Here is a 27,983-nt window from a genome sequence, read left to right on the forward strand (position 1 = left end):
TGAGGAACGGAAGAGAGAGGCGGGGAATGTGTTTGGCAGCCCACACGGTGTGCCGGTTCGCCGTTTAGTTTGTTTTCCGGCAATGTTCCCAAGAGTCTCGGCGATCCTACCTTTTCGCCCCCTTTCCCGCCTCCCTTTGTGTTCTGGAGGCCCAGAGGCGTCGGCGGCTGCGAGTGTGCTCCGCGGTGCTGCGCACGGATCGCTCAGGTACCGCATTTCATTCCGCGCTCCTGGCCACGCAGGTCTTCAGGCAACCCCTGTACCCACTCCTGTACGTGCAGTGGTCATTCTCCGGCCTCCTGGAGTCGATGTGAGAAGCCATCGCTTTAAATCTGAGGAAAGGGAAATTCCAGAAAGATAAAATGACTTGCCCAAGGTCATAGTGTCCGTGGGAAACGGAGCTAAGTTTACGTGCCTGGCCTGCTGTCCTGTGCTCTTTCTGCGATACCGCGCCTCGTCTTTCTTATTGCTTCTCCCTCATTTTATCCAGGCTCCAGAAGCAAAGCTGTTTTTTTGTTGTTGTTCTTTTTTGTTTTTTTGTTTGTCTCGCAAGACTGTGATGGTCTCATTCCTGTCTCCATCTATTCTTTAGCTCATTATTGAAAGTGCTTACAGTGTGTTAAGTGCTAGCAGTGGTGTCACCTAAGCCCCGAATAAGACAGTCCTGCCTTCACAAAGCTTATAGTTACACCAAGTAAGCAATTCAGCTGGAGTAATAGCTGAGACAGTATAGGTAGCACAGAATGCTCTATGAACAAGTAATTGCTGGGTGAGCAAATAGGGGCACTTAACCATTGAAGGAGACTTTCGCAGTATCCTTTCTCGAAAAGAAGTCTGATAAAATCTGAAGGCAGACCAAGGATTGGAATTAGCCAGGCAAGAAAAGGACTTGCAGCATACTTGGTGTTGGTATTTATTCTCTGAGAACTCTCGTGATTATGAAGACTTAATTCTGCATGTATTCCATGCAGTACGATTTGGGGCCACTGTGGTAAGTACAGCACTGAGGCAGGTTGGTAGCAGTAGGGATGTGAAGAAGTAGCTGGATGGAGGAGAAAAATTGCACAGGTAGAATTGATACGATATGACATATAATGAGATAAGGGTAGGATAGTCAGAACAAAGATCCCAGCTGGTTGCCTTGACGGATTAGGGTACTGTTAATGTTAACAGAAGAATGAGGAGCAGCTTTTCAAATATGTCATAGTTTTTAGAATACAAAAATATCTATTTATGGTAAGAGGCCCATTCAATACTGAAGGGTGAGTCTGAGAGTAGAGCACTTGAATATGGTTTTGCATGTGTTGCATTTGAAGTGATGATGAAGTGCTCTCATTGGAAACAAGCTCCGATCAAAGGTCAGGGCTAGCGTTTTATTATCATAGTGTTATGGAGTTACTTCCTATACATGATTTTCCTGGTATAAATACACTTTCTGTGGTACTATAGTAGTCTTGAAAGGAAACATGGAAGTACAGGTTATATGTGAGATTCATTCTCCTAATTGCCACCTTTCTGTTATACCTTTCACATGTGAAATAATAATTAGAGCATTTTTGTAAGTTGAGGAATGAGGGTCCTTTGTACTCTTTAAGAGGATACTAGTTATGCGATGGGTTTTTTATTCTAATTTTTAACTGCCTGATGTTTTAGCCTCTGACATTTTTATAAGCAGATCAAATAGTTTGTTTCAGCATTTTTTGAGATAGCCATTTTCTTTTTCGTTAAAGAGTCCCTAACCTGGTATACTGCTATTTGCTAGCTTTCAGAACTAGATAGAGTATTTAACCCAGGATCTGATGCAGGGTCTTGAGATCAGCTGCATCAGAATCACCTAGTTAAATGCATCCTTGGACACCATTCTAAACTTATGAACTAAGAATCTCAGGAATCTAAGTTTTACATTTTTAAATAAGTTCCCTAGGTGATTCATATGCTCTCTAAAGGTTAGGAACCATTAAATTCACCTCTTTGAGCAGCAGTTTTTTCAGTAAAATAGGAAAAATAAAACCTGTCCTATAAGGATTTAAATAGCATACGAGGTGTGATCAAACAATATGGTGAATTTTTAAATAAAAAAAAAATTATTATAGTAAAAGACACATTGCCATTAATCCCCCTGGAAATACTCCTCCTTGCTTCGAGCACACTTATCCCATCGTTCTTGTCACTTTCTGAAGCAGTTCTGGAAGTCCTCTTCTGTGACTATCTTTAGTTGTGCTGTCGTGGCTGCCTCAATGTCCTGATCATTCTGACTTTGAGGAAGAGCCAGAAGTCGCATGGTGCCAGATGGGGTGGATAAGGTGGATGAGGACACACCATAATATTTTTATTTGACAGAAATGTCTGTATACCGGAAGCCATGTGTGACACTGAACGTTGTCATGATGGAGGATGATTTATGGCACACTTTAAAACACACCTTCTCTTGACTGTAGTTCACACCCCACTGACTGCACTGAACAATTTGAAAATTGTCACACACCGTTACTGAGGTTTGATGTGCCGCTTCCCATATTGAAGATCCCTGCCTTTCCGTGGGATGGTGCTCAGCAGCAGCATTCACGGTGTTTTGTGATCGCAAATGGAAAGCTCCATGTCACACATTGCTTTTTTTGGCAATTTCTGTCAAATAAAAACATTGCGGTGTGTCCTCATCCAACTTATTCACCAGATCTGGCACCATGTGACTTCTGGCTCTTCCCCAAAGTCAAAATGACCATGAAAGGTAAATGTTTTGAATCGATTCAGGACATCGAGGCAGCCATGACAGCACAACTAAAGACAAGAAAGAGAACTTTCAGAACTGCTTCAGAAAGTAGCAAGAATGGTGGGATAACTGTGTTAGAAGCAAGGGGGAGTACTTTGAGGGGGATTAAAGGCAATATGTCTTTTACTGTAATAAATTTTTTTTATTTAAACATTCACCGTATTGTTTGATCACACCTTGTACATAACATAGCTACTCAAATGTGGTCCTCTGACAGGCACCATCAGCATTACTTGGGAACTTGTTAGAAATGCAAGCTCTTGAATCCCTCCCCAAAGCTACTGAATCACAATTCCTTGGTGGGACCAAAGAATCTGTTTTAACAAGTCCTTAGGTAATTCTTTTGCATTTTAAAGTTTGGGAAACAGTGCTCTATACTGTTCGCTTCATAAAGATAGGAACAGTACAATTCTTATTTACTAATATATCGTTAATGCCTAGTCTAGTGCCCAACACAGAGTAGATACCACTATATTTAATGAATGACTTTTTATACAGTATAACGTTTTACTGAAACTAACACATTCATTAGTTTTTAATGTTCTTTAATGTCAAATATCAAAATATTCTTTTTTTTCTGTTCCATTTTAGCTTAGCTTACAAATGCTGATTGGTTAAATGGCACATAGCTCAATGAGAAAGTTGACCAGATTAGAATAACACACCCAGAATTGTTTTTAAAAGAAAGTAACCTTTTTTAGATAGAAGTTTTTTTCATTTTCGTCATTTAATTATGACTTTTAAAAGAGGTATTATATCATATTAAGAGCAAGGACTTGGCTGCCATTCAGATTTGAGTTTGAGAATAATAAATTGAAATTTATTCACCATGTCAGTGGTTTGCAACCTTTTCTTTAATGTCATGGAACACACAGAAAATGTTATTTATACCAAACCCTGATGTGAATGGAGGGAGGCTACAGATGGGAACACCAGCAATTCCAGGCCTCCCCTAGCCACCCCACAGACTAGGTGACAATATCTGAGCATACCTGTAACCCATTTTGTGGCGCACCAGTATGTCTTAGGCTTTAGTGAGCTGTGAGCTTCATGACCTTGGGTAAGTTATTTCACTTCCCTGAAATCCAGTTTTCTTATCTGCAAAATGAGGATGATACCTAGCTTGTCCAGTTGATGTAGGTATGAGAAAATTTACCAAAAATATGTTGTATAAGACTGGGCACATAGTATATGTTCAATAAATGCTAAATTGCCGTCATTATGGTTAACACTAGTAATAAAAAGTACTAGACCTAGTGTGGTGATCATTTTGTAATATATACAAATATCTGATCATTATGTTGTATACCTGAAACTAATATAATGCTGTATGTCAACTACACCGCAATTAAAAAGCAAAAGGGAAAGGCTTGAATTAAAAAAAATTTTAAAACCCATAGAAACAGTTTTTTGAATCCTTGCTTTATTATTTTACATTATGTTTTTCATTTTTTTCTTTAATACATCTTTCCAGGACAAAAGGTAATATCCAAAGATTTTTTGGTACTAACAGAGTGATCTGTTGCAAAAAAGATGGGCAGTCTGTTCCAACCCATGAGATTTCCAAGGAGCCAGAGAGCCAAGACAGTGAAAAGGAGAATACGAAAAAAGACTTGTTAAATATCATTAAGGGCATGAAGGTTGAAGTAAGCACAGTAAGTGTACAAACCACAAAGCCGCCCAGCAGAAGACCACTTAAAAGTTTGGAGGCTACAGCTGGCAGTCTTCAAAAACCTACAGAAGATGCCCCAAAGAAGAGGTAAATTGAATTGCAATTTGAATGTGGTTCTTTGAAAGTAATATTTGAAACTCTAGTAAGCTTTTTCTTTTAGAAAAAGAATGTTTTTTTAAATCTTTACTCCATTTGCAAATGTTTCTTCAAATTCAAATTACACCGCTTACTCTTCCCTAAATACATCTTCCTCTAGACTTTTGTTTGAGCCTGATAAATACATTCTCTCTTGCCTTTCAACACTTATCTGCCTTCTAAACCAAGCAACAACTCTTGCTCTACAAAGCTTTCTCTAACCCTCCTGTCCCTGTGTCTCTATGTATCGAGTATCATCTGAATACTGCGAAGTTAGTCTGGTAAAACCTTTATATCTCTATCTTTTCCCCTATTGTCACTAACGTTAAAAACACTCTTTTATACAATTCTCTGCTTGTTTGATTTATCTGCCCTGCTAAGAGACAGGTACCTCTTCAGAGGACCCGTGTGCCTCCTTGTTTCTCTTCCAGGATTTAGTACAGTATCTAACAGAATAGGTGGTAGATAATGCTTATTGATTTACTATTACCAGTGTGTCAAGGAGCCAAATGGATTCATAGATTTTCATTTATATAATATATTCATTTATTTATAAAATAGAGACATGAAAACTGTGTTCTAGAGAAGCTATAAATATCTGCAAACAGATCATCTTAAGTACTTTTAGAAGCCGGATATGTGAAACCTATGCTAAAACCTTTTGTAAAGTGAAGCTTTTTAAAGTAAAACAATCATTATTATATATGATTACATCTAATTTACTGATTTTACATCATCTAATGATCACTGTTCAGTCTGTTTTATCTCTGTGGATTTTATCTGTTGTTCACTTTTGGTGAATTTTCTGAAGGCTAGACAAACCTGTAGCAAACTTGTAGACTCTTAAGAGACTTCTGAGTGACAGTGCAGGAGGTGGGGTGGGTAGTCAGATAATAAGTGTGACCTAGACTTGGATCACAGCTCTGCACACTCTGACAGAATTGTTTAATTTAAAAATTTAAATTAAAAAATTTTTTTCGTTAGAATACATGAGAGATTCTGAATTAATGGGGGCTAAATGTCAGTTTGTAAACAGACTCTAGTAATTACTTGAGAAATGCTGTTATTATATATTTAAATAAGATGGGATATCTGTATATAATCTAGAAAGAGGAAAAGAGTAGAAATCTAATAAATTCTATACGTTCTCTTACATATTCATCAATATTATTAACTGCCATTTAGTTGCCTCTTTAAGCTGTTAATTAACAAATAGTTTACATCCTAATTTGAAGGTAGCCTCATGTCTCTGAAGGACTTGTTTATATGAAATTTCCGTTTTAAAAATTCCACCAAGCATGGAATTTTAGCATATTGGTTGTAACTGTTTAATATAACTTCCTTTGAGACCAGTAGTTATCAATGCTCTGAGCTTATGTGGTTTCCTCAAAATATTGTAATTACTTGTGCTTGTAAAGAGTATTATATTTCACTGATTTTAAGTGCAATCAGTGAAATTTTAGCATTTGTGTTATAGTATAAATGGCAGTATTTTGTCTTAGAGATAGTTAATGTCTTACATTGATGACGTCATTGATTCGAGTAATAATGTACTTGTATGTGGCTTCCAGATCCCCATCAGTGATTTCGTAGCAGAATATGCAGGGAAGGTAGATTCCTATGTCCTAGAATGACTTAATTTTTGTATTATTTCCTGAATTTTTAAGGAATCTCTTGTTTTCTACATTGTATCACATTGTATCAAAAATACCTCTGGAAAGCATACTTGGGTGGTAGAGAATAAGCTAATTCAAACAGTGAGTGCCCATAATAGGTACCTCCCCCTCTTCCTCCTCCTCCTCGAAAAAAAGTAAAGTAAAAAAATTATATATGTGTATAGAATAGTTAGTAAACACACATACGTATATAAATACTTATCTGGAGTGAGTTTTTTAGCTCCTAGACTGTTTATAACCCATTGTGCTTTTTATTATAGTTATATAATTTAATTAACCATTACAGAAAGGTTAAAATGAATTGAATGCTATGCAAAGATTCAGTAAATGTAATTTTTGAAATTGCTTTCCAATTAAGTATGAATGAGACAAGCATAAAAATTTAGGAAAATTCTGCACTCAGATTGCTTTGTAAGCATTTTTAAGTTCTTGCTCCATGTTGCCACTTAAATCAAAACTGGCAATTTTGGAAAATGTGTGAGATATATATATATATATATATATATATCTTGGAACTTTTATCAGTGGTCCTATATTCAAAGAATAACTTCTATCAGTGGTCCTATGTTCAAAGTGGTCCTGATTGGTGAATGAGGTACACTTGTTTTGAGTTTTTGAAAATCTATCTTTTGGTGATGTCAGCAGCATGGCAGCATGAAAGGTCCTCCAAGTCTCTCCCATTGAAGTTACAACAAATTGGACAACTGTAATTCAACAAAGGATTCCCTGCTCAACACACAAACACATCTGAGAGATCCTCGAATTGAAACATCTGTAGGTGGGCGTATCCAAGTGAACAGAGGAGGAGGGAAGGGAAAAGGACAGAGACAGGTGCCACAGATGCAGCCTGGGTTTACTGCAGCTCCTGAGGACTGAGAAGCAGGGGAGGAATTGGGTTACAGCACACATACTCTGTAGCCCTAAGGAGCAGTGGGCTAGAATCAGCATTCCTGCTGGAATAGCCAGCACATACTGTGGCTAAACCCAGTGACAGGGGCAGAGACGGAACACAAAGGTGTGGCAGGTGAAGTCTGGCAGCTGCCATTACTGGGAAGCAAACAAGGCCTCAAACGCTCGAACCGGCCTCTCTCTGCCCATCCCACTTTCATCCATCACAGCAAAGCCCAGTGTACCTGGGACACCTCAGATAGGATAGCACTGCTGGCAGATCTAGTTGCAGAAGGCAGCACTGGGATCTCCTAGGCCTAGAGCTCCATTGCCCACCATACTTCCCAAGGGGGTGAAACCCTGAGAGAGAGGTGACCTGGTCACAGAGGGGATGCCTATTGCCCCAGGAAATGAGGGGCATTTTCCACTGTCAAGGCGACACAGCCCCACAGAGACCCCAGAAGCCCCAGTAGGGCAAGTTAAGAGAAAATAAAACCTTGTGCTTCAACGTCACCTACTGAAAAACAAAGACCTACGATCAACCTTCTAAAATAGTGACAAAGAAATAACTCAAAACGATGAATAACAAAGGTAACAAACAGGACAGGTCAAAAAGAAAATGAAAAGTCTCCAGAAAACTTAAATGCATGGAAATATGTGATTTAAATGACAGAATTCAAGATTGCCCTTTCTGGAAAAACTTAACAGGGTACAAGAAAACTCAGAAAGGCAGTTTAAGTAATTTAAAAATAAAATCAACAAACAAAAGGAGTACTTTACCAAAGAAACTGAAACTATAAAAAAGAACCAAACAAATTCTAGAGCTGAAGAACTCAACAAAAGAGATGAAGAATGAACTAGCTAGCTTAGGAAATAGAGTAGACCAGACGGAGGAAAGAATTAGTGGTGTCAAAGATAAAAATCTAGAAATGACTCAAAACAAGAGAAAAGATTGGAGGGTAAAAGAAAATGAAAGAACGCTACAAGAACTATCTAACTCCATCAGAAAGAACAATATAAGAATAATGGGTAGTGCTTGCTTTGGCAGCACATATACTAGTGTTGTAATGACACAGAGAAGATTAGAATGGCCCCTGTGCAAGGATGACATGTAAATTTGTGAAGTGTTCCATAAAAAATAATAGGTATACCAGAAGAAGAGAGGGAGAAGGAAACAGAGAACCTATTCAAACAAATAATTGATGAGAACTTCCCATACCTATGGAGAGAACTGGATCCTCCAATCTAAGAAGCTAACAAAATACCTAACTATCTCAATCCAAAAGGCTTTCTTCAAGGCACATTATATTAAAACTGAAAAATTCATGACAAAGAATTCACAAGGCAGCCAGGGAAAAGAAGACAGTAGCCTACAAAAGAAATCCTATTAGATTATCAGATTTTTCAGCAGAAACCCTACAAGCTACGAAAGAGTAGAATCAATCAAATTATTGACAGAGAGAAATCACCAATCAACAATAATTTATCCAGCAAAGTTATCCTTTAGATATGAATAAGAAATAAAGGTTTTTCTAAATATGCATAAACTGAGGGAATTTATCACCACAAGACCTGCATTACAGGAAATACTGAAGGGTGCTCTACCTGAACAAAATGCAGAAGGATATGAAACAGTATGATGACAGACAGACAGAAGCAGGAAATTGCAACCCTTGTTCACAATAGGATATTAATCACTTAAAAATAGCATAAAGGTTAAAGGAGGTAAAAACATTTTTAAAAAGTAGACAATCTACTGCAAGTTGGATATGAACTTGACTCACATAAAAAGGGATAATTTAATTAATAAAAAAAAAAAAAAAAAAAAGAAAAAAAAAAAAAGAAAACAACCCAATTTACAGTAGCAACAAAAAAATAAATAAATAAAATACTTAGGAATAAACCTACAAAAAAAAAAAAAAAAAAAAGGATAATTTGTGACAATAAAAACATGAAAGGAGAGCAACAACTATGTATAGTGCCAGGTAGGTACTAGACTAATTGGAATCACTGCATAAATTATATAAATGTCTAATCACTATGCTGTACACCTGAAACTAATATAAAATAATATTGAATGCCAACTGTAACTGAAGATAATAAAATTTTAAAATAAATAAACAAAAAGCATAAAGGGGAGGGGGTAATGGACTGAACTTGCAATAGGTGAATAGAGATAAGATGCAGTCAGAAGTAAAAGGACTACTGTATATGTGAAAATTGCTTTTATATAAACCTAATAGTAACCACAAAAAAAATCAAACTGAGACATGTAATATTAATATATTTTACTTCATCAGAGTTCCTTTTCTGAAATTGTTTGTCACACAGTTCATTTTAAAGAAATTCAGAAGCCCAGAATGGTATAATGTAGAAAAGTATATATTCATGAAATAGTCTCACTTATAGGATAGAATAGATTGTTAAAGGATATTTTAACAAGTTCTCATCGTCTTGTTAAAATCTGTGTAAAAAGGTCCCTGTATGTAAAAATTATCTTATTTTGATGACAGAGACTCCCCGACCATTTTTATTAATTATAACATTTCAAATTATAAACCCAGAAGTTATGACCATAAAGAGCACCACTGTCGGAGTGGCCCGTTAGCTCAGATGGTTAGAGCCCAGTGTTCTTAACAGCGGGGTTGCCGGTTCGATCCCCACATGGGCCACTGTGAGCTGCACCCTCCTAGATTGACATAACTACTTGACTTGGAGCTGATGGGTCCAGGAAAAACACACTTAATAAAAAATATTTTAAAAAACCCAAAAAACACCATTGTCATAAAATGCATCGTTCTAGAAAATGAATACTTATCTATATTCTTTGCATACTCTGATCAAATATATATATTAACATTTGAAAATAAACTTCACAAGTAGTTTATAAAAGAAATGCAGTAATTTGAGATACAGTTTAAGCCTTATTCACAAGTAACAGTTGACAGTAGTACATTTCTTTTTAATTGTTATATTTCCTTTTTTTATTCTATTTTTCTTCCATTCCAATCGATTTTAGATCCCCCATATCTTAGTAAGTAAAGTCCTTAAAATCTTTATCCAACAACTTCAGGGATTTGGGAACTTTAATTTGCATATTAGGCAACAGATCATAATATAGAAGGCCAGGTATAGTAAAACATTAATTTGGATCCCACTTATTGAGATGGCAATTCTCAGTGAGTTAAAAAATGTAAATAATTTGTTTTTATGTCTGGCATCTTTTTCTATTAACTTATAATTTACTGAAGAGTAGCTGTATGTTTTTTAGCTTTTTCTTATGAAAAATTTAAAACAAAATAAAATCGTGTAATGAATCCCTTTATACCTGTTACCCAGCTTCAATATTCATCATCATTTTGCCATTCTTTTATCATCAGTACCTTCACCCGCTTTACATCGACCTGATGATGATGACGGTGGTGATGATGATGATGATTTATGGGTGTTTTGTTTTTTTTTTTCAGGTAAAATTTACATACACTGAAATGTATAAATCTTAGTTGTAGGATTTTGACAAATGGATCTTCCCAGGTAACGTAGGCAGTTAGCAAGATTCAGAGCATTTCCCATTTTCATCTTCCCTGGCAGTAGCTTTCTGTCCTGAGGCAACCACTATTTTGATCTTTTTCACCATAGATTAATTTTGCCTGTTCTAGAACTTGATATAAATGGAGTCATACAGCATACAAATTTTTTTATCCAACTTATTTCATTCAGTTTTTCATGTTGTGATGTGAACTGAGTACTATTTTATTGTATGGATATATCACAATTTGTTTATTCTCTTAATGATAGACACTTGGGTTGTTTTCAGTTTTAGGCTATTATGAATAAAGCTTCTATGAATAGGTTTAGCCACTTTTATATTTGCTTGTAATATATATTGTTTTTGAAATAAAATGGCATCTAATTTAAAAACCACTAATTTATAATTTTTAAGGCTGATCCTTTACCCCTCTACCTTAATATATTGTTCTGAGTTAGTATTGTGCTTCAGCAAGTATCCATTAACTTTAACCTTTGATATTTAAGTTTATATAAAACTGATACCTAATATTTAAGAATTCTTCATTTTATCAGAAATTGAATACTTTTTTGAACAGCAAATGTTCTTTTCAAAAAAATCATTTTACTTTCCACTAACTAGTTGCATGATAAGTAATGCCTCTTTTTTCTTTCTCATTTGTTTTTTCTATTTTCTTTTTCAGAAGTGAGTCCCTGAATCCTGAGTTGGTGGCTGCTGCATCTGCTGTTGCAGATTCTCTCCCTTTTGACAAGCAGACAACCAAGTCGGAGTTGCTCAGGCAACTCCGGAAGCACGAGGAAGACTCAAGGGCACAGAAAGATGGAGAAAGACGTAAAATTAGGTTAGTGAATCAAATAGTATGTCAGTAATGCTAACATCTCAAAATAGGCTGTTTTCATGTAACTGGCTAGTAATATACATAATATGCTCATATATAATATATGCCTCGTAAATGAAATATTAGCATTTTGATTTAAAAAAAAAAAAACTCATGTCTTAAGTAAGATTGCAGTTTTTAAAAGATCCATTAAATAGTTAAATATTTCTTTTGAGAAGTTATGGTTTCTTGTCCCCAAAAAAGAAGTGATAAATTCAGTAATGTTATTGACAATAAACAAGTAAATTAACAGAATAAGACAGTTTTCTGAGAAGACTAATTTGTTTCAGTTAAATAATTTTCTGCTTTTATGCATAGTATGATAATATTCAAGCCTGTTTTTCCTCCTGTTTTCCCTTTTATTCTTAAGTTTTTGCTGACATCTTTCCACTTCTCCCCTCATTTCTCATTACTTTATGCCAAGTTCTGTCACTTGCTGCTGAAATGTAGTGAGGGGTGGCGCTGCTTTGTTTTGGAGAGAGATCTAAATGAGTAGCTCTCAATGAGCATGCGTGTAAGATTTATCTCAGGAAGTTGAAAGAAAAATACAGATGAGTGGACTGTCAGTCAGATTACTCATTTTATTTGTATTTGAACAAATGCAGGGCAACGAATAAATATGGCTGAATTTCAACTTCAGTTTTTTAATCTAATAAGTATACAAATATTCATTATATATCGACTGCTCTAGATGATGATTTTTCATAAGTGACACTTTTAATTTATGTTTTAAATGAACATTTCTGAAGAACATCTTTAAAAGACAGAAGGTAACATAAATCTTAGTGGTCTGTGGAATATGAAAGTTAGTATGTGACATATAATCTTTTATTTAAACGTAACTTATGTTGTTATGTTAAAGTGAAATAAAAATTAAGTGATATGAATTATATTTTTAAGAAAAGATTACTATTCTATAGCAAAAATGTGTACTATACTTGACTTTTTCTTATTTCAGTTTCAGTAACATAATATCAGATATGAAAGTTGCCAGATCTGCCACAGCTAGAGTGAGTACAAGACCAGTTCATCAGATTCAGTTTGATGAAGGATCTGACAATTTCGTTGACCAGGAGAAGACCGTTGATCTTAGAAAAAGGTATGAAAGCTTTGCAGTCTATTTGGTTTTGTTTGTTATGTTTGTTTAACTGTATGAGTAGATTCACTTTATTGCTGTGCATACTATTGCTGATAGGTATCTGAGCATTATGGATGCATTTATATGTGTCTCCTTACGCTCCATGGACCATTTCTTAGGGAAATAAGTTTGGCATTCCTACACTTTTCTATACCATAAATCAAAATGGGTGCTGCCTCACCTTTACATGGTGAATAGAAGTCTCCTGATTTCGAGTGAGTGGAGCTGACTGAATCCTGAACAAATGAATATTTTGTGAGAGCATTATTTTTCATTCTGATATGTGCCTAACAATGTATATTTGTATACCCTCTACATCTCTATATAATCATCTTCTATGTACCTTAGAGAAATAACCCATCATCAAAGAAAGAAAGATCCATTAGACTACCTTAAAGTGGTAGATTATTTGTGGCAATTTGAGTTTATCAGTTTGCAGTTCTTAAAAATGCTAAGCCATGCCTTACATAGTTATTTTATGATAGAAATCTGTCTGTATTTACATAAAGTTTCTGTTCTTTCTCTTTCAAGTCCATAAAGTGATAGTTGGGGGTGGGGAACCAGGTACTTACCGTAGCATGGTCTGACAAAAACCAGCTCAATTTATAGCAGATGTGCTCACAAGTGGAGTACTTTTTATGTATATTTTATGGATTTTAAGTATAATTTCAGCAGTTTGAGTTAGCACTTTCCGGGTATTAAATTACTGATTTGTACAGGAAGGTTGGAAAAGATGGTCAGCAGTTAACAAAGGAAGTTTAAGAGGTTACAGTGACTTTGGAAGATTATTTGAATTACTAATTTTACGTGATTTCATAGCTATGACATGTTATTGAATAAAGTAGAATGTGTGTTTAGAGTTTTACTTAAGATTCCTCCAGAATGTTTAAATTCAGTCTTCTTTGAATCAAACTTCTTTAAGATGATTCCATACAACTACATCAGAATGCTATATTATATCGTAGCTAAAAAAGTAGGAAAGGGGTTTATGTGCATATAAAGACAGTGTTACAAAGCTGACGAAAGGACTCTAGAACTAGGAGAAGCAATAGTAAGATACCAAGCTGTTCACTCTGCGCTGACTTGGAACAACCTGACACAATCCAGGCCTGGACTGGTTTCTTCAGTTAGAGACAGAAAGGTGTGAGTCACAGAGAACTGGCTTTGGAGTCACACTGGCCTGCCTCAGAATCTTGGCACTGAAACACCTACTAATGCTCTGACTGGGGACTTTCAGAGCCCCGTCAGTCTGCTTCCCTGTCTATAAAATGCTGACAGTGAAGCCTCGCTTAAATGGCTTTCTTGAAGAATAGGAAAGAAACATGCGTAAACTGTGTTGTAGATTCACAGCAAATCTGTTCCCTTCCCTTCCTCTTTAGTACTTTCTGCTTTCAGAATCCCATGCTTTGTTGAATCCTTCTCTGTTTACTGTGGGTTACTTTAATCCATCATCCTGTCCATCCGATGCAAAGTTGAAGGACTGCCAGCTGGGGAGAAGAATGCAAGGCACTGAGGATAGTTCTGGAGCATAACTGCCTTGTTTACAAATATTTGGGAACCTGCTAGAGGAAAACATGTGATGTGAGATCACTTTATCTAATTTTAATGTGGTATTTGTATTTTTCAGTTAGTTTAATTTAGTAGAGAAAGTAATTTGATCCAGAAAACAATTCAAAATTATTTTACAAACTAACCCTCCATCTGCCAATAAATATACTGAAGTATGAATGTGAATTGAAGTATAAAGCAGTTGATTGAAATGTACAGGGAAAAGTTTCCTACCGTGTTTCCCTGAAAATAAGACCAGGTGTTATATTAAGTTTTGCTCCAAAAGATGCATTAGAGCTTATGTTCAGGGGATGTCATCCTGAAAAACCATGCTAGGGCTTATTTTCCGGTTAGATCTTATTTTCGGGGAAACATGGTATTAACTCTCTGACATTAATTTCATTAAAAATAGTTATGTAAAGAAAGTTAATCATTATTTTAAAATTACAGAATGATTGCTTTACAAGTGGGAATGTTTTCATTTATCTGTGCAATCTTTTATAATTCGTAATTAAACATGCAGTGTTTTCTGCCCTTAACCTAAGAGGAAATGTTGACTTGAAATGTTTTTTTGGTTTTTTTTGTATGTGTGTGGGCGTCTTTGGGTTTATCTTATTTGGGACTCTGCGCTTCCTGGACTTGTATGTCTATTTCCTTTGCCAGATTAAGGAGGTTTTCAGTTGTTATTTGTTCAAGTAGGTTTGCAATCCTTTCTCCTCCTTCTGGTACCCCTATGATGCGAATATTGTTATGCTTGATGTTGTCCCAGAGGTCCCTTAACTATTCTCACTTTTTAAAAAATTTCTTTTTGCTGCTCCAATTGGGTGATTTCCACTACATTCTCTTCCATATCACTGATTTGATCCTCTGCTTCATGTAATTTGCTGTCGATTCCATCTAATGTATTCTTTTTGGTTATTCTATTCTTTCTGACTGGTTCTTTTTTATGGTTTCTATCACTTTGTATATGTTCTCACTGAGTTCATCAGTTCTTTCCCTAACTTCGTTGAGCATCCTTATAACCAGTGTTTTAAACTCTATATGGAAGATTGTTTGCCTCCATTTGGTTTAGTTTTTTTTGTGGAGTTTTCTTCTGTTCTTTCATTTGGGACATGTTTCTTTGTTTACTCATTCTGGCTGCCTCCCTGTGTTAGTTTCTATGTACTAGGTAGGGCTGCTATGTTTCCCAGTCTTGCCGAATGGCCTTCTGTAGTAGTTTCCTGTGGGGCCCAGTGGCACGGTCTCCCTGTTCACCTGAGCCAGGTGCTCCCAGGGGTGTCCCTTGTGGGGGTTGTATATTCACTCCTGCTGTAGTTGAGCCTTGATTTCTGTTGGCATCTCAGTGGGTGGGATTGACCCTCTGGCTAACTGGCTGTGAGGACTGGCTGTGACTCCAGGAGATGAGCTGTAGTGTGGGGCTGACCCCATGAAGTGGGATTGGCTTTAGCAGGGCTCTGGTGTCTGCTGAGTCCACCCTTTGGGTGTGTCATTTGTGGAGCTAATTGGGTGGTGCTCTAGTGTGATCAAAGCCAGCCACCAAGTGTGCTGGTTCTGGGGCCTCTTGGGAGGGGCTTCAGTGCAGGCACAGCTCAGCTGCTGCCGGTGCCTGGTCTGGGGTCACATGGTAGGAGCTACAAAGTGATCTGTAGTTGATGTTCTGGGCATGGAGGCACTTGGTAGAGGCTATGCTGTAAACTGGGGCCAGCTGCCACCTGTGCTGGGCTGGGAGCTACTTAACAATAGATACAGGGCACGCCAAGGCCAGTTGCTGCTTGTTTGGGGTTTATGGACCTTTGAGAGATTTTAGGAAAGTCTGAAGCATGAGCTGCAGCCAGCCTTTGTGAGTTACAGCCGCTGAAAAAGGTTTGGTTCTGTGTGGGAATTGGGGGGGCGGGGTGAGTTCTCAGGGAATCACCAGGGTAGGCAAGTTTGATGGAGACTCAGATTTGTCCTCCACCTGTGCCTGCAGGCTGGGTGGGGAGAGAGCTCAACAAAGAAACAATGGCACTGGCCAGCACTTTTGTCTCAGCCAAAGGTGTCCCTCCGTCCTGAAGCCAGAGAATTCAGTTCCTCCCTATATGCCCCTGGTGTTTTTCAAGCTGTCGCCCCCTAGGAACTCAGAGCCAGTGAGCCCATCAACAAGTAAGTCTGTGCAATGGCCCTTTAAGAGGAACGCTGGGGACTCCAACCGTCCTCTGTCTTGCCCAGACAGAATCCCTGCTGATTTTCATAGCCAGATGTTGTGGGGACTCCTTCACAGCTCTGGTAGTCTTGGGCTGGGGAGCCTGGTGTGAGGCAGGGACCCCTTGCTCTTAATGGGGGACCTCCACAACCGAGATATCCCTGCTGATTCTTCACCTTCACAGATGGGTGTGGGGCCACCCTATTTCACATATCTGCCCCTCCCAGCAGTCTTTAAGTGGCTGCTTCTTTATATCCTTAGTTATAGGAGCTCTGTTAGTCTTCAGGTGGTTCTCAAGGGTAGTTGTTCTGTAATGTAGTTTTCATTTTGATGTGGCCTCAGGAGGAGAGCACAGCATCTACCTACTTCTGCGTCTTGTCTGGCAGTCCTGGATTCATTCCTAACAACTTCTACTTTAGCGTATTTTGATATGCTAAATTAGATTCCCATAACATTGAGTTTTCTAAACATTAAGATGGATCAAATAAAAATTATGGCAGATGAAGCTAATCTTTTCACTTAGGTATTTTGGAACTTCGACTGCTTTAACTGCTTTGTTGTATTATGATGTAAACATTCAAGTGCATTTGTTCCTGCTTTTAGTAATCAGTCCTAAACACATGGCAATTTAGTTAAAATGTCTGGTGTGGGTCAGTGGAATTATTTTTAATTTCTACACTGAATATTTCACATAAAATTTTCTTCTCATAAACATTTTTTTTATTGACAAAGAGATAAAACTACTCATTAAATAAATTGTTTTTTCCCTTTAAATTTTAGGAAAAATATATTCAAAGGAAAGAGACTTAACATTTTTGATCCCAAGGCAGTTACTGAAGAGTCACCTGAAACAGGTTTGTTAAGAAAAGAACAACACTATTTCTCAGGTGTAGAAACATTCCATCTTTCAAAAACATCCTTAATGTTTGATTGCATAATAATCAGGTATTTTAATGCTCCACTCTGTCGTTGGCCTGGATCCTGCTTTATGAATGTAGTTGTTCACCTTGCTAGTCTTGGTTTAAGATTTTCCTCTTAAAATGTTGCATTCTATGAGACAGTAGGAGGTAAAGACTGACTACCAGCTGCATGAATCCAGAGCTATAGATTGGCTACTAATTTGGGGTAGAACATTAATGATCTCCTACTATTTGCAGTGCACCTTTGTACTGTTGCAGAAAGATAAACTGGTTTCTGTCCTAAGGCAGCTTCCTATGTAGAAGAGGCGATAGCATTTATAGAAGTAACTCACCGAAGTGATTTAGTGATTGCTTAGGAGGTTGGAAGAAAGGCATTCAGGGAGGGTATTTATCAGACTTATAGAGGTTTTTTCCTTAACACATATTTATTGACTGACTGAATGAGTTCTTCTGTCCCAAGATTTCCATATTTTGCTCCCTGCTCAGTTCTTACTACTGCTGAAGGATGTGGTCACAGACCCTACTGCGTATCCTGGAGTAATCTAGAGCTGAGAGGCAGTATACCGTAATGGGAAGAGGTTTGGTCGTGGGTATCTGGATTGTTCATCTTCAGATTCTGCCATACTAACCTCTCTGAGTTTCCCTTTCCCCGCCTATAAAATGGGACTAATCCGCACATTTCAAGGATTAAATGAGGTAATTTAATTAAAGTGTCAGGCACAGTGCCTGAAACATGGACAGTCAATAAATAGGTGCAGCTTTAACAACAATAATAACGATGATGTTGGTGATGATCATCATGGAAAAGACCTCAGTGGTTCACTGAATGAAGTTTAAAATTGTACGCCTGATAATTAAGTCATTTTACTATAATGATTCCTCTGTATGTGGCTACTAAGCATAACTGCTGCGATCTTTGCTCTGTGTCGGCTGTCCTAGGCCAGCATGCTTAATACCCAGCAGTCAGTGTGTGGGTAAGCGTGTCATAAGTGAACTTCCGCGTGCAAGTCTTTGTATGGACATATGTTTTCTTCTGGGTAAATATCTAGGAGTGAAATTGTCGTATGATACGTGTATTCTTAACTTTTTAAGAAACTGTTTTCCAAAGTGGTTGTACCATTTTACATGCTCACCAGCAGTGACTAGTGGGAATATGACTCATTCTTGAAAGATGTCTTAAATTTCTAAAATAAGTAAGTGATTGAAACGTAATATGACGGTGGTTATCAGCTAACACCATATTACTTTACTCGTTACATTGGTTGTGAAGATTAAATGAACTAATGCACAAAAAGCGTTTAGCTCAGTATCCATGAATATTATTATTATTATTATTATTATTATCACGTTAATTTTTCTTTGGTTTTTATTAGTAGTACATCTGTGACTTCCCTTGACAGACTAACAATAAAGATAAACAGGATGGACTTTAAAGATCAAAGTCTCATGTTGTATAAAATTATTCATATTCATAAAAATATCCTTAAACAGAATACACATTTCTTTTTTCCTTTCCAGTAGCAGAGGCAGTGAGACTTTAAGGGTTGATTACCTAGCATTGCAGTAAAGGTTAAGGCTTGCAATTGCTGTGGTTGTAGTCTTTATATATCATTTTTGTTTCTGTTTTAGTTATCAGACTGACCTTTCATTGTATACTGTTTAATTATGAGCTTCATGGTCTGAAAAGTATTACCAATTCAGAATTGATTATAACATTTTTAAAAAGAAAGATGGTTGACATTGCTTGTGCTTATTTGAAATGTCTTTATTATACAGAAACAGCACCTTCACTTTGGGATGTGGAATTTGCTAAGCAGTTAGCAGCAATGAATGAACAGCCCTTTCAGAATGGTTTTGAAGAGATGATCCAATTGACGAAAGAGGGGATACTGTGGGAGTTCCCAATTAACAACGAAGCAGGTAGGTCCTAACTTTAGTGGTTTATGAAATTCAGTGATTGAGATTAAATCTGGCAGATGTTCAGTTATAGAGTCTAGATATTGATATGAATTTTAAAACTTTGTGGAAACATCTTTGTTGTGTCCTAAAAGAAATCTGACAGTGTTTTTTAAAAGAATGTTAGAATTTCACTTAATGCTAGGTATTTCGTAGGAAAATGAAGAAGTAAAATTATATGGCAGAAATGCCTCATGAATTTCTGTGACAGTTGCTAAGCAGATTACCTGGTAAGTCCAATACACTGAATATTGGGTATGAGATTATACTTCAATCTTGGCGAACATTACAACTCTTAAAATCTTATGCTAGTATCTGTTATTCATAAAACCATTTCATTAATGAGCTGCAAGTTTCTCGTACTCGAAGCCACTCAAAGCAAAAATGTCAGGAGGCTTTGAAATTCTTTGGAAGTCTGGCTGCATACCTAGATTCTTTGAACTGGTAGTAAAATATTATCTACTTTTATGGAGATTTTTCTGGAGTTGTTACTTCTTCCTCAATCAAAAGGAAAAGAGTATTACTGTGCTGTTTATTTTTATGGCACCCGTCTTGTCATGAGGTAGACATTTTCATTAAATTTTATTGATATATTTTTAATTAGAAAAGATACCTGTACTTTTATGGTAAGACGAGCTAGAAGTAGCAAATAACTCAATAAGTCTTGGGGAAATATAGTCCGTATTTTAACCTTTGTAGTATTCTGTCACTGTAATATCTTAATTTTTGATAACCTGTCATGTGTTTGGATTAATAAGTAGGATGGAAGTTTATATGTAGTCTTATATTTTCATAAAGTATTGCTTTATATAGGAAAACTTTAGAGGCTTACACATCCTTTAACAAATCTTAACATTTTGTATATTTATTTATTTATTTTGTATATTTGTAAACTTTAGAGGCTTACACATCCTTTAACAAATCTTAACATTTTGTATATTTATGTGGTATATGCAGTAATATAGCATGCTGTATTTCATCTATTATACAACATGTGTATTTCTTAAAGTTTTGTGATTTCTATACTCTAAAGTATTAGGGTAAAGTTAAAAAAATTTTTAAAACCCAGGGACTTTTAGTTATGCCAACCAGAATATAGATCCCAGCTGTGTCAATTATAAACCATTTGCCTTTGAGGAAATTATTTAATCTCTTGATCCTTAGTTTTCTCATTTGTAAAATTAAAGATACCTCATTGGAAGAATATAAGAATTAAATAAGATAAAGTTATTGGGTTGCTCAGCACAGTTCTTGGCATGTAATACATATGAATAAATATTGGTTCCTTCCCCCTCCTGTATGATCACAGAATTTTAAATGGAGTGAAAAACTAGCAAAATACAATATGTGATATTAAGGGAAGATTTCATTATTTAATGAAACTTGGGTGTTCCAAGTCTTCATGTTTAAACACATGGTTTTAAAACCCAGTATTGAGGTACAATAACACATGACTTTATTTAGGAGAGACAGTGAAGTGTAGTGGTTAGGAGTTCAAGTTCCTGTGTGAGTTATGAACTTAATCTCTCCAAGCCTCGCTTCCCCCATCTGCAAAATGGGAATAATAATAGGACTTATTTTTTGGGATTCTTCTTAGAAACAAGTAAGATTATACAAGTAAAACATCATCACCATCATCATCCCTGTTCCTACAACAACAGAATTGCAAGGGGATTTGCTGTAAATATTTTCTGTTCTATACTATAACATTTTAAAATCTTAAAATATCAGCAAGGATATTATATGTTTTCTGGGAACAACCAAATAGGATAATAGAAAAGCATGAATTGGCTGTACATTATCATCAGCAGTAAAATGCTTCACTTTATCAAAATCTTGAGTACACAAGCTCCAAAGGAATTTATTTTAAACTTGACCTGGTTTTTGAGAAAGTTTAATTTCTAAAAAAGAAAAACAAACAAACAAACAAACATGTTTTTTGGTCAGGTTGTGGAGATAAATGTGACAAGTATCCATATACACTGTACATATTATTGATGCTTCGGTGTCAGAAAGGGTGGTATCTCATTTCCACCTCCTTAAGACAATTGTTATCTGACTGAAAAACAGGAAAAGAACTGTGGAAACTTTCTCCTTTGAATACAGTTTAGGACCTTCTGATTATTCGGAGAGACTGGCATTAAAACGTGGAGTCTCAACATTTCAATAGCATTTTTTTATATTATATTTAAATTTAGATTAATAAAATGTCATCTCTCTCTACCAATAAATAGGTTTCTTCTCAGGTTTTTCTTTTTCTTTTTTTTTTTTTTAAGGATTTTTAAAAAATCTGCTGTGCTTTGCCAGCACAGAGATTTATAAGAGCTGTTAGGTAGAATAGTTCCCACTTAGGTTTTGTAGTACGTTGGATCGTAGTGTGTAGATTTTTTCATATGTTGGTTTGATAATAAAGTCATTTTTATTTTAGCTTTGATTTTTAACTTTAAATTTAACCATATTTTTGCCATTACCCAGTTAACAGAATCTTGCTCTTGAATATCCATTAGCCGTATACAGAGGGTGCCAAAAAAATGTGTACACATTTTAAGAAAGGAAAAAACTGTATTAAAATTGTAATAATATATGCTGATAACAAAAGATGAATACAAGTCACGTTTGACTTATGCAATTACAAGAGATGCTCAAAGTGGCTACCATCAGCATAATTTTAATACAGTTCTTTCCTTTCTTAAAATGAGTATATACTTTCTTGGAGATATATGTCACCAAGTTAAGGGTGTTTTAGAAATGCTCTCTCCCAGAGTAATTCTCAGTTACAGGTGTCAGTAGACAGAGATCAATAGTTTTATAAAATACAACTATTTTATATTTATTTAATAGTTCTATAGTATGCCATTGTATGAACGCACTGTAAATATTTTACCATTTTCCTGTTGATGGATGGAGTTGTAATGAATCCTTTTATATATGGCCTTCTGTACATATCTGAGTACTTTTAATTCCCAGAAGGGTCAGACAATAGGTATATATTAAATTGCAATAAATATTGATACATTCTCTTCTAAAAAGATAGCCCACTGACCCTCCAACCAACTATATGAAAATCTTACTTCTCCACACTTTACCTAATGCTGAATATTTATTAATCTTTCAAATTTCAGGGCCAAAAGTGACATCACTGATGTTTTTATTTGCGTTTCCCTGATTGCTAACCAGATTGCATCTTTTTGTATGTTTATTGGCTATTTTGTATTTGTGTTGTGACTTTTTCTTTTGGGTTTATCAGTTTGTAGGAATTTTATACATTATGAATTAATCCTTCATCTGTTATGTAATTGGAAATATTGTCTCCCAATCTCTCTCAAATTAATCAAAATTAATTTGATTTTTTGAGTCATAATAATTTTATAGTTTAATATCAAGCTTATAATATAAAGCAATTTCTTTTTTTTAAATTGGGGAATATTGGGGAACAGTGTTTCTCCAGGGCCCATCGGCTCCAAGTAATTGTCATTCAGTCTAGTTGTGGAGGTCACAGCTCAGCTCCAAGTCCAGTCGCTGTTCTCAATCTTAGTTGCAGGGGGCGCAGCCCACCATCCCATGCGGGAATTGAACCGGCACCCTTGTTGTTAAGAGCTTGCTCTCTAACCATTGAGTCATCCGGCAGCTGAGCAGCAGCTCACTGTCTGCAATCTAGTTGTGGAGGGCACAGCTCACTGGCCCATGTGGGAATCGAACTGGCAACCCTGCTATTCAGAGCTTGTGCTCTAACCAACTGAGCCATCCAGCCGCCCCTATAAAGCAATTCATTTTGTCACCTATTCTCAAAGCCAACCTTTTTTAAAATGTTGGCTTTATTTTATTATTTACATTTCTAAATTATATGCTTAATTCTGTTATCTATTTTAGATACTATCTAGTGTGTGTGTGTGTGTGTGTGTGTGTGTGTGTCTGTCTGTCTTCCCCTCATCCTTTCAATATAGATGTATCACAATTTTTGTTAGATTGGTATTAATTGTTTATGCTAGTATGACTATAATATTTGTAAGTTTCAGAATAATGATCCTTGGTAATGGATTTGATTTGTTTAAAATAATGGTTCTAGGCACCATTGGGTCCTTTAGTCTGGGAACTTTATTTTTCAGTTGTGGAGAAATTTTCTTTTTTATTTGATAATTTAGGCCTCCCAATGTCTCTTCCCTTTCTCTTTTTGTTCTATGGTCTGGAAACATTCCTCAACTTTATCTTACAACCTTTCTCTTGGGTTTTTTGTTTCTGCTGTCATGTTTTTAACTTCTAGAGTTCTAAAGGTAGAACTCTTTAAAAATTGTTGCTGTTATTCTTAGTATTTTTTTTTTTCTGCTACCCACATTCTTTTCGTTTCCTCAAAGTTTCTTTTTATTTCAGTTTCTATTTGGTTAACGCTAGGTGCTCTTTCATTGAGATTCCATATATGCCTTGGTTCAACAGAATAGAAATTTGATATAAAGTTCAATTTTGAGATCAGTAAGCAGCCATGCTGCACTTAGTTATCCAAGGATCTAAGTTATTCCATTTTATTTATCTTCCCTCCCATAGGGTGTCTTCCTCGTGTGTGTGATTACAGATGAGTCACAGGAACATTGTGCTCAGGCTACAAGAAGGGGGAAAGAGGGTGTAGTGTAAGCAATTCCACTGTCTTAAAGGCTCTGCTGTGATAATGTCACACGTCATTTCTGTTCATATTCCACTGGTGAAAAATTAGTCATGTGGCCACGCCTAACCCAAAGGGGGCAGGAAAATGTAATGTTGCTGAGCAGATACATACAGATTTTCAATTCTTCTACTATGATATAAAGGGAAAATGGATTTTGATAGGTGGGTATTCGTTTCTGCCAAGGTGTTTGTCACCTATGTTAGAGGCTTTCCTAAAACATCTGTTCTTCTTTGGATGCTTATTCATACTTTAGAGTAAGACATAAAAAGCTGTTTATTGGATTTGTGTGCATGGGCGGAACTTGTCAGCTGATTGCCTTCATTTCAGAGGAATTTGAAAGCCAATTTGGAGACCATCACAGCTCCATATTTATAGTTCTTTTAACTGACTTTCTCCTGTGAGAAATCTTCCAACCCCCTCACTTGAGGTTTTAGTCTTGGCTGTGCTCTGAGAACTATGTGGGGGCAAAGGATTGGGGGAGAGGTGGTTTCACCATTCATCATGCAGACTTTCACTTAATTCCCTCCTTATCAATTCAGTGACTTAGTTCTTTTTCCATTTTACTTTCTCCAAAAAGTAAACTGCCCATCTTCTTTGAAAATGCATGGTGTAGTCCTGTAGAGGTACAGGTGGAAGATGGGATGTGGGAGAGCTAGCTATTCCCTAAACCAATTTTACTTAATCCTCTGTTTTTTGTCCCTCATCTCCACTCCTAATTTCAGTGGTACAGTAGTCCCCCCTTATCTGTGGGAGATACGTTTCAAGACCCCCAGTGGATGCCTAAAGGCACAAATAGTACTGACCCCTATGTATACATTTTTTCCTATACATAACTATGATAACATTTAATTTATAAATTAGGCACAGTGAGAGATTAACAACAATAATAAAATAGAACAGTCATAACAATATACTGTAATAAAAGTTATGTATGGGGCCGGCCCGGTGGCTCAGGCGGTTGGAGCTCCATGCTCCTAACTCCAAAGGCTGCCGATTCGATTCCCAAATGGGCCAGTGGGCTCTTAACCACAAAGGTTGCCAGTTCAATTCCTCGAGTCCCGCAAGGGATGGTGGGCTCTGCCCCCTGCAACTAAGATTGAACACTGCACCTTGAGCTGAGCTGCCGCTGAGCTCCCGGATGGCTCAGTTGGTTGGAGCGCGTCCTCTCAACCACAAGGATGCCGGTTTGACTCCCGCAAGGGATGGTGGGCTGTGCCCCCTGCAACTAGAAAACGGCAACTGGACCTGGAGCTGAGCTGCGCCCTCCACAACTAAGACTGAAAGGACAACAACTTGACTTGGAAAAAAGTCCTGAAGAACACGCTGTTCCCCCAATAAAGTCCTGTTCCTCTTCCCCAATAAAATCTTTAATAAAAAAAAAAAAGTATGTGAATGTGGTTTATCTCTCTCAAAATGTCTTGTCGTACTGGACTCACCTTTCTTATGATGTGAGATAATACAATGCCTGTGTGATGAGATGAAGTGAGGTGAGAGTTTTTATCAAAATGAGTATTGGATCATGTGATTTTCTTCTTTAACCTATTGATGTGGTGGATCACATTGATTTTCAAATATTGAACTAGCCTTGCATTCCTTGAATAATTAAGTTTTTGCCTCTAAATTAATGAGAGATATTGGTTTGTATTGTTCTCTCTCTCCCTTCCATTCTCTCTCTTTTTTTTTTTTTAATGCTAAGTGAAATCAGTTAGGCTTCATAAAACGAGTTAGGAACTTTTGGAAAAGATAGTTTTGAAGAGATTGTGTAAAATTGGTGTTAAATTTTCTTTAAATGTTTAATGAAATTCTCAAGTGAAGTGATCTGGGTTTAGGGATTTCTTTTTTGAGAGCTTTTAAATTACACATTTTTTTCTTTAACAGTTGTAAGACTATTTATGTTATTTTTGCTGGGTTTTGGTAGTTGAATGGATTTTTTTTTTTTTTAAGTTGTCTATATCTTTCAATTTGTTGAATTTGTGAGTGTACAGTTGTTTGTAGTGTTCCTTTACTATTCCTTTAATGATTTCAGGATTTATAATGATAACCCCTTTTTCATTCCTAATATTGGTATCAATAGTTGGTGCCTTCTGTCCTTTTTTCTTTATCAAACTTGCTAAAGATTTAGCAGTTCTACTGATGTTTTTCTGGAAAACCAGGTATTGGTTTCATTTCTTTATTTTCAATTTTATTGATTCCTGATATTATCTTTATTTCCTTTCTTTTGCTTGCTTTGGGATTATTTTGCTCTTCTTTTACTAGGTTCTTAAGATGAGAGCTTAGATTATTTATTTGAGACTTTCCCTCTTTCTATGTATGCATTTAGTGCTGTGTATTTCCTGCTCAGCAGTGTTTTAGCTGTGTCCCACAAATTTTGTTTTGTTGTGTTTTAATTTTCATTCAATTCTGTGTTTTTTAAAATTTCCTTTGAGATTTCCTCTATGACCGATGAATTACTTATATGATATTAATTTCCAACTGTTTGAAGATTTTCCTGTTGTCTTCTTGTTACTTATTTCTAGTTTGATTCCATTATGATCAAAGAATATATTGTGTATTATTTCAGTTATTTTATATGTGTTGAAATTTGTTTTGTGACCCAAGATATCGTTTAGCTAGGTGAATGTTTCATGGGAGCTTGAAAAGAATATTCTGCCATCGTTTGGTAGAGTGTTCTAAAGACATTAGTTTGGTCTTGGTTGTTCAGTTCTGCATCTTTGCTAATTTTCTACCTGGTGATTCTTTCAATTGCTGACAGTGGGATATTAAAATACCCAACTATAATTGTGGATTTTTCTATTTCTTCTTTATTTCTACTAGTTTTGCTTTCATGTATTTAGAAACTAATGTCTGGTGCATATGTACTTCAGATGCTAAGTCTTCTTGGTGTATTTATCCTTTTATTATATAATGTTTCTCTTTCTCCTTAGTAATTTTTGTTGTTCTAGAGTCAACTTTATCTGACATTCGTATAACCAACCAGTCATACTTTCTATTTTAAAATAATTAATGTTAACAAAATATATTTTTCTCCATTCTTTTGCATTCAACCTACCTATGTTGTGTTTGAAGTGAGTTTCTTGTAGATAGCATATAGTTGGATTGTGTTTTATAGCCATTCTGCCAATCTCTGTCTTTTGATTGGTGGATTTAGACCATTTACATGTAAAGTAATTATTAATTTATTAGAACTTAAGTCTCCTGTTTTATTATTTGTTTTCTGTTCATTTTCTGTGTTTCTCATTCCTCTGTCTTTTCTTGGCTTCCTATAGGTTGAATATTTTAGGATTCCATCTTGCTTTATTTATGTAATTTTTTCGTATAGCTTATGTAGTTCACTTAGTGGTTGCTTTAGATATTAAAATATTTATTAGCAGTAATTGCTGCAACGCTTTCAACATTTACAGTATGCTAAACATTGTAAAATAGCTTTAAAATCTTTGTGTTTATTTAATCTTTACAAAATCTCCATGAATAAGGGGCTGTTTTAATCTTCATTTTATGCCTGGGGAAACTGATGCTCAGAGAAGTTAGTTTGTGTAGTCACACAGTTATTAAATTGGTAGGCAAACCTAGGTCTGATTTCAAAGTTAATGCTTTTAATTGTAATAATATATTACCTCATTAATGTTAATTTTAGGATGTAGGTTTTACATTCAAAATTATAATGTAACATATTTTGTCTCGCTTCCTAGGTTTTGATGATGATGGTTCAGAATTTCATGAACATGTATTTCTGGATAAATACCTGGAGGATTTTCCAAAGCAAGGACCAGTTCGCCACTTCATGGAGCTAGTGACCTGTGGCCTTTCCAAAAACCCATATCTGAGTGTTAAACAGAAAGTGGAACACATTGAGTGGTTTAGAAATTATTTTAATGAAAAACAGGACATTCTGAAACAAAGTGGCATAAAGTTCAACTGAAGACAATGGAAATTTTATTTCAAGTTGTTGGAGATTGGTATTATAACTAAATAAAATATTTTAGTAGAGGTTTTTCCTATATTGTGTTAACTATTGCATCTGGTTTGAATGGCATA

The 27,983-nt window shown here is 36.0% G+C and overlaps 1 protein-coding gene and 1 non-coding gene across 2 annotated transcripts; both read left to right on the forward strand.

Moving 5' to 3' along the window:
• MRPS31 (mitochondrial ribosomal protein S31) lies at window positions 1-27,935 on the forward strand. The gene is made up of 7 exons (XM_019749476.3): window positions 1-207; window positions 4,245-4,529; window positions 11,353-11,511; window positions 12,506-12,646; window positions 17,196-17,269; window positions 19,112-19,255; window positions 27,638-27,935. Exons 1-7 carry the CDS (start codon window positions 83-85, stop codon window positions 27,865-27,867), a joined length of 1,158 nt encoding a protein of 385 aa, XP_019605035.3. The 5' UTR covers window positions 1-82; the 3' UTR covers window positions 27,868-27,935.
• Window positions 8,174-8,280, forward strand: LOC141571483 (U6 spliceosomal RNA). Its single transcript, XR_012496211.1, has one exon. It is a non-coding gene; the product is annotated as a U6 spliceosomal RNA (small nuclear RNA).
• Window positions 27,936-27,983: the final 48 nt, after the last annotated feature.

The sequence above is a fragment of the Rhinolophus sinicus genome, chromosome 16 (assembly GCF_057876585.1).
Source record: "Rhinolophus sinicus isolate RSI-liver-muscle chromosome 16, RSI-T2T, whole genome shotgun sequence".
NCBI lineage: Eukaryota > Metazoa > Chordata > Mammalia > Chiroptera > Rhinolophidae > Rhinolophus > Rhinolophus sinicus.

Bases quoted from the DNA above. Each gene is read 5' to 3' on its own strand.
- MRPS31 (XM_019749476.3), top strand. From the start codon at position 83: ATGTTCCCAAGAGTCTCGGCGATCCTACCTTTTCGCCCCCTTTCCCGC. The intron at 208-4,244 runs GTACCGCATTTC...ACATCTTTCCAG, and splicing joins GCTGCGCACGGATCGCTCAG to GACAAAAGGTAATATCCAAA. The intron at 4,530-11,352 runs GTAAATTGAATT...TTTCTTTTTCAG, and splicing joins GAAGATGCCCCAAAGAAGAG to AAGTGAGTCCCTGAATCCTG.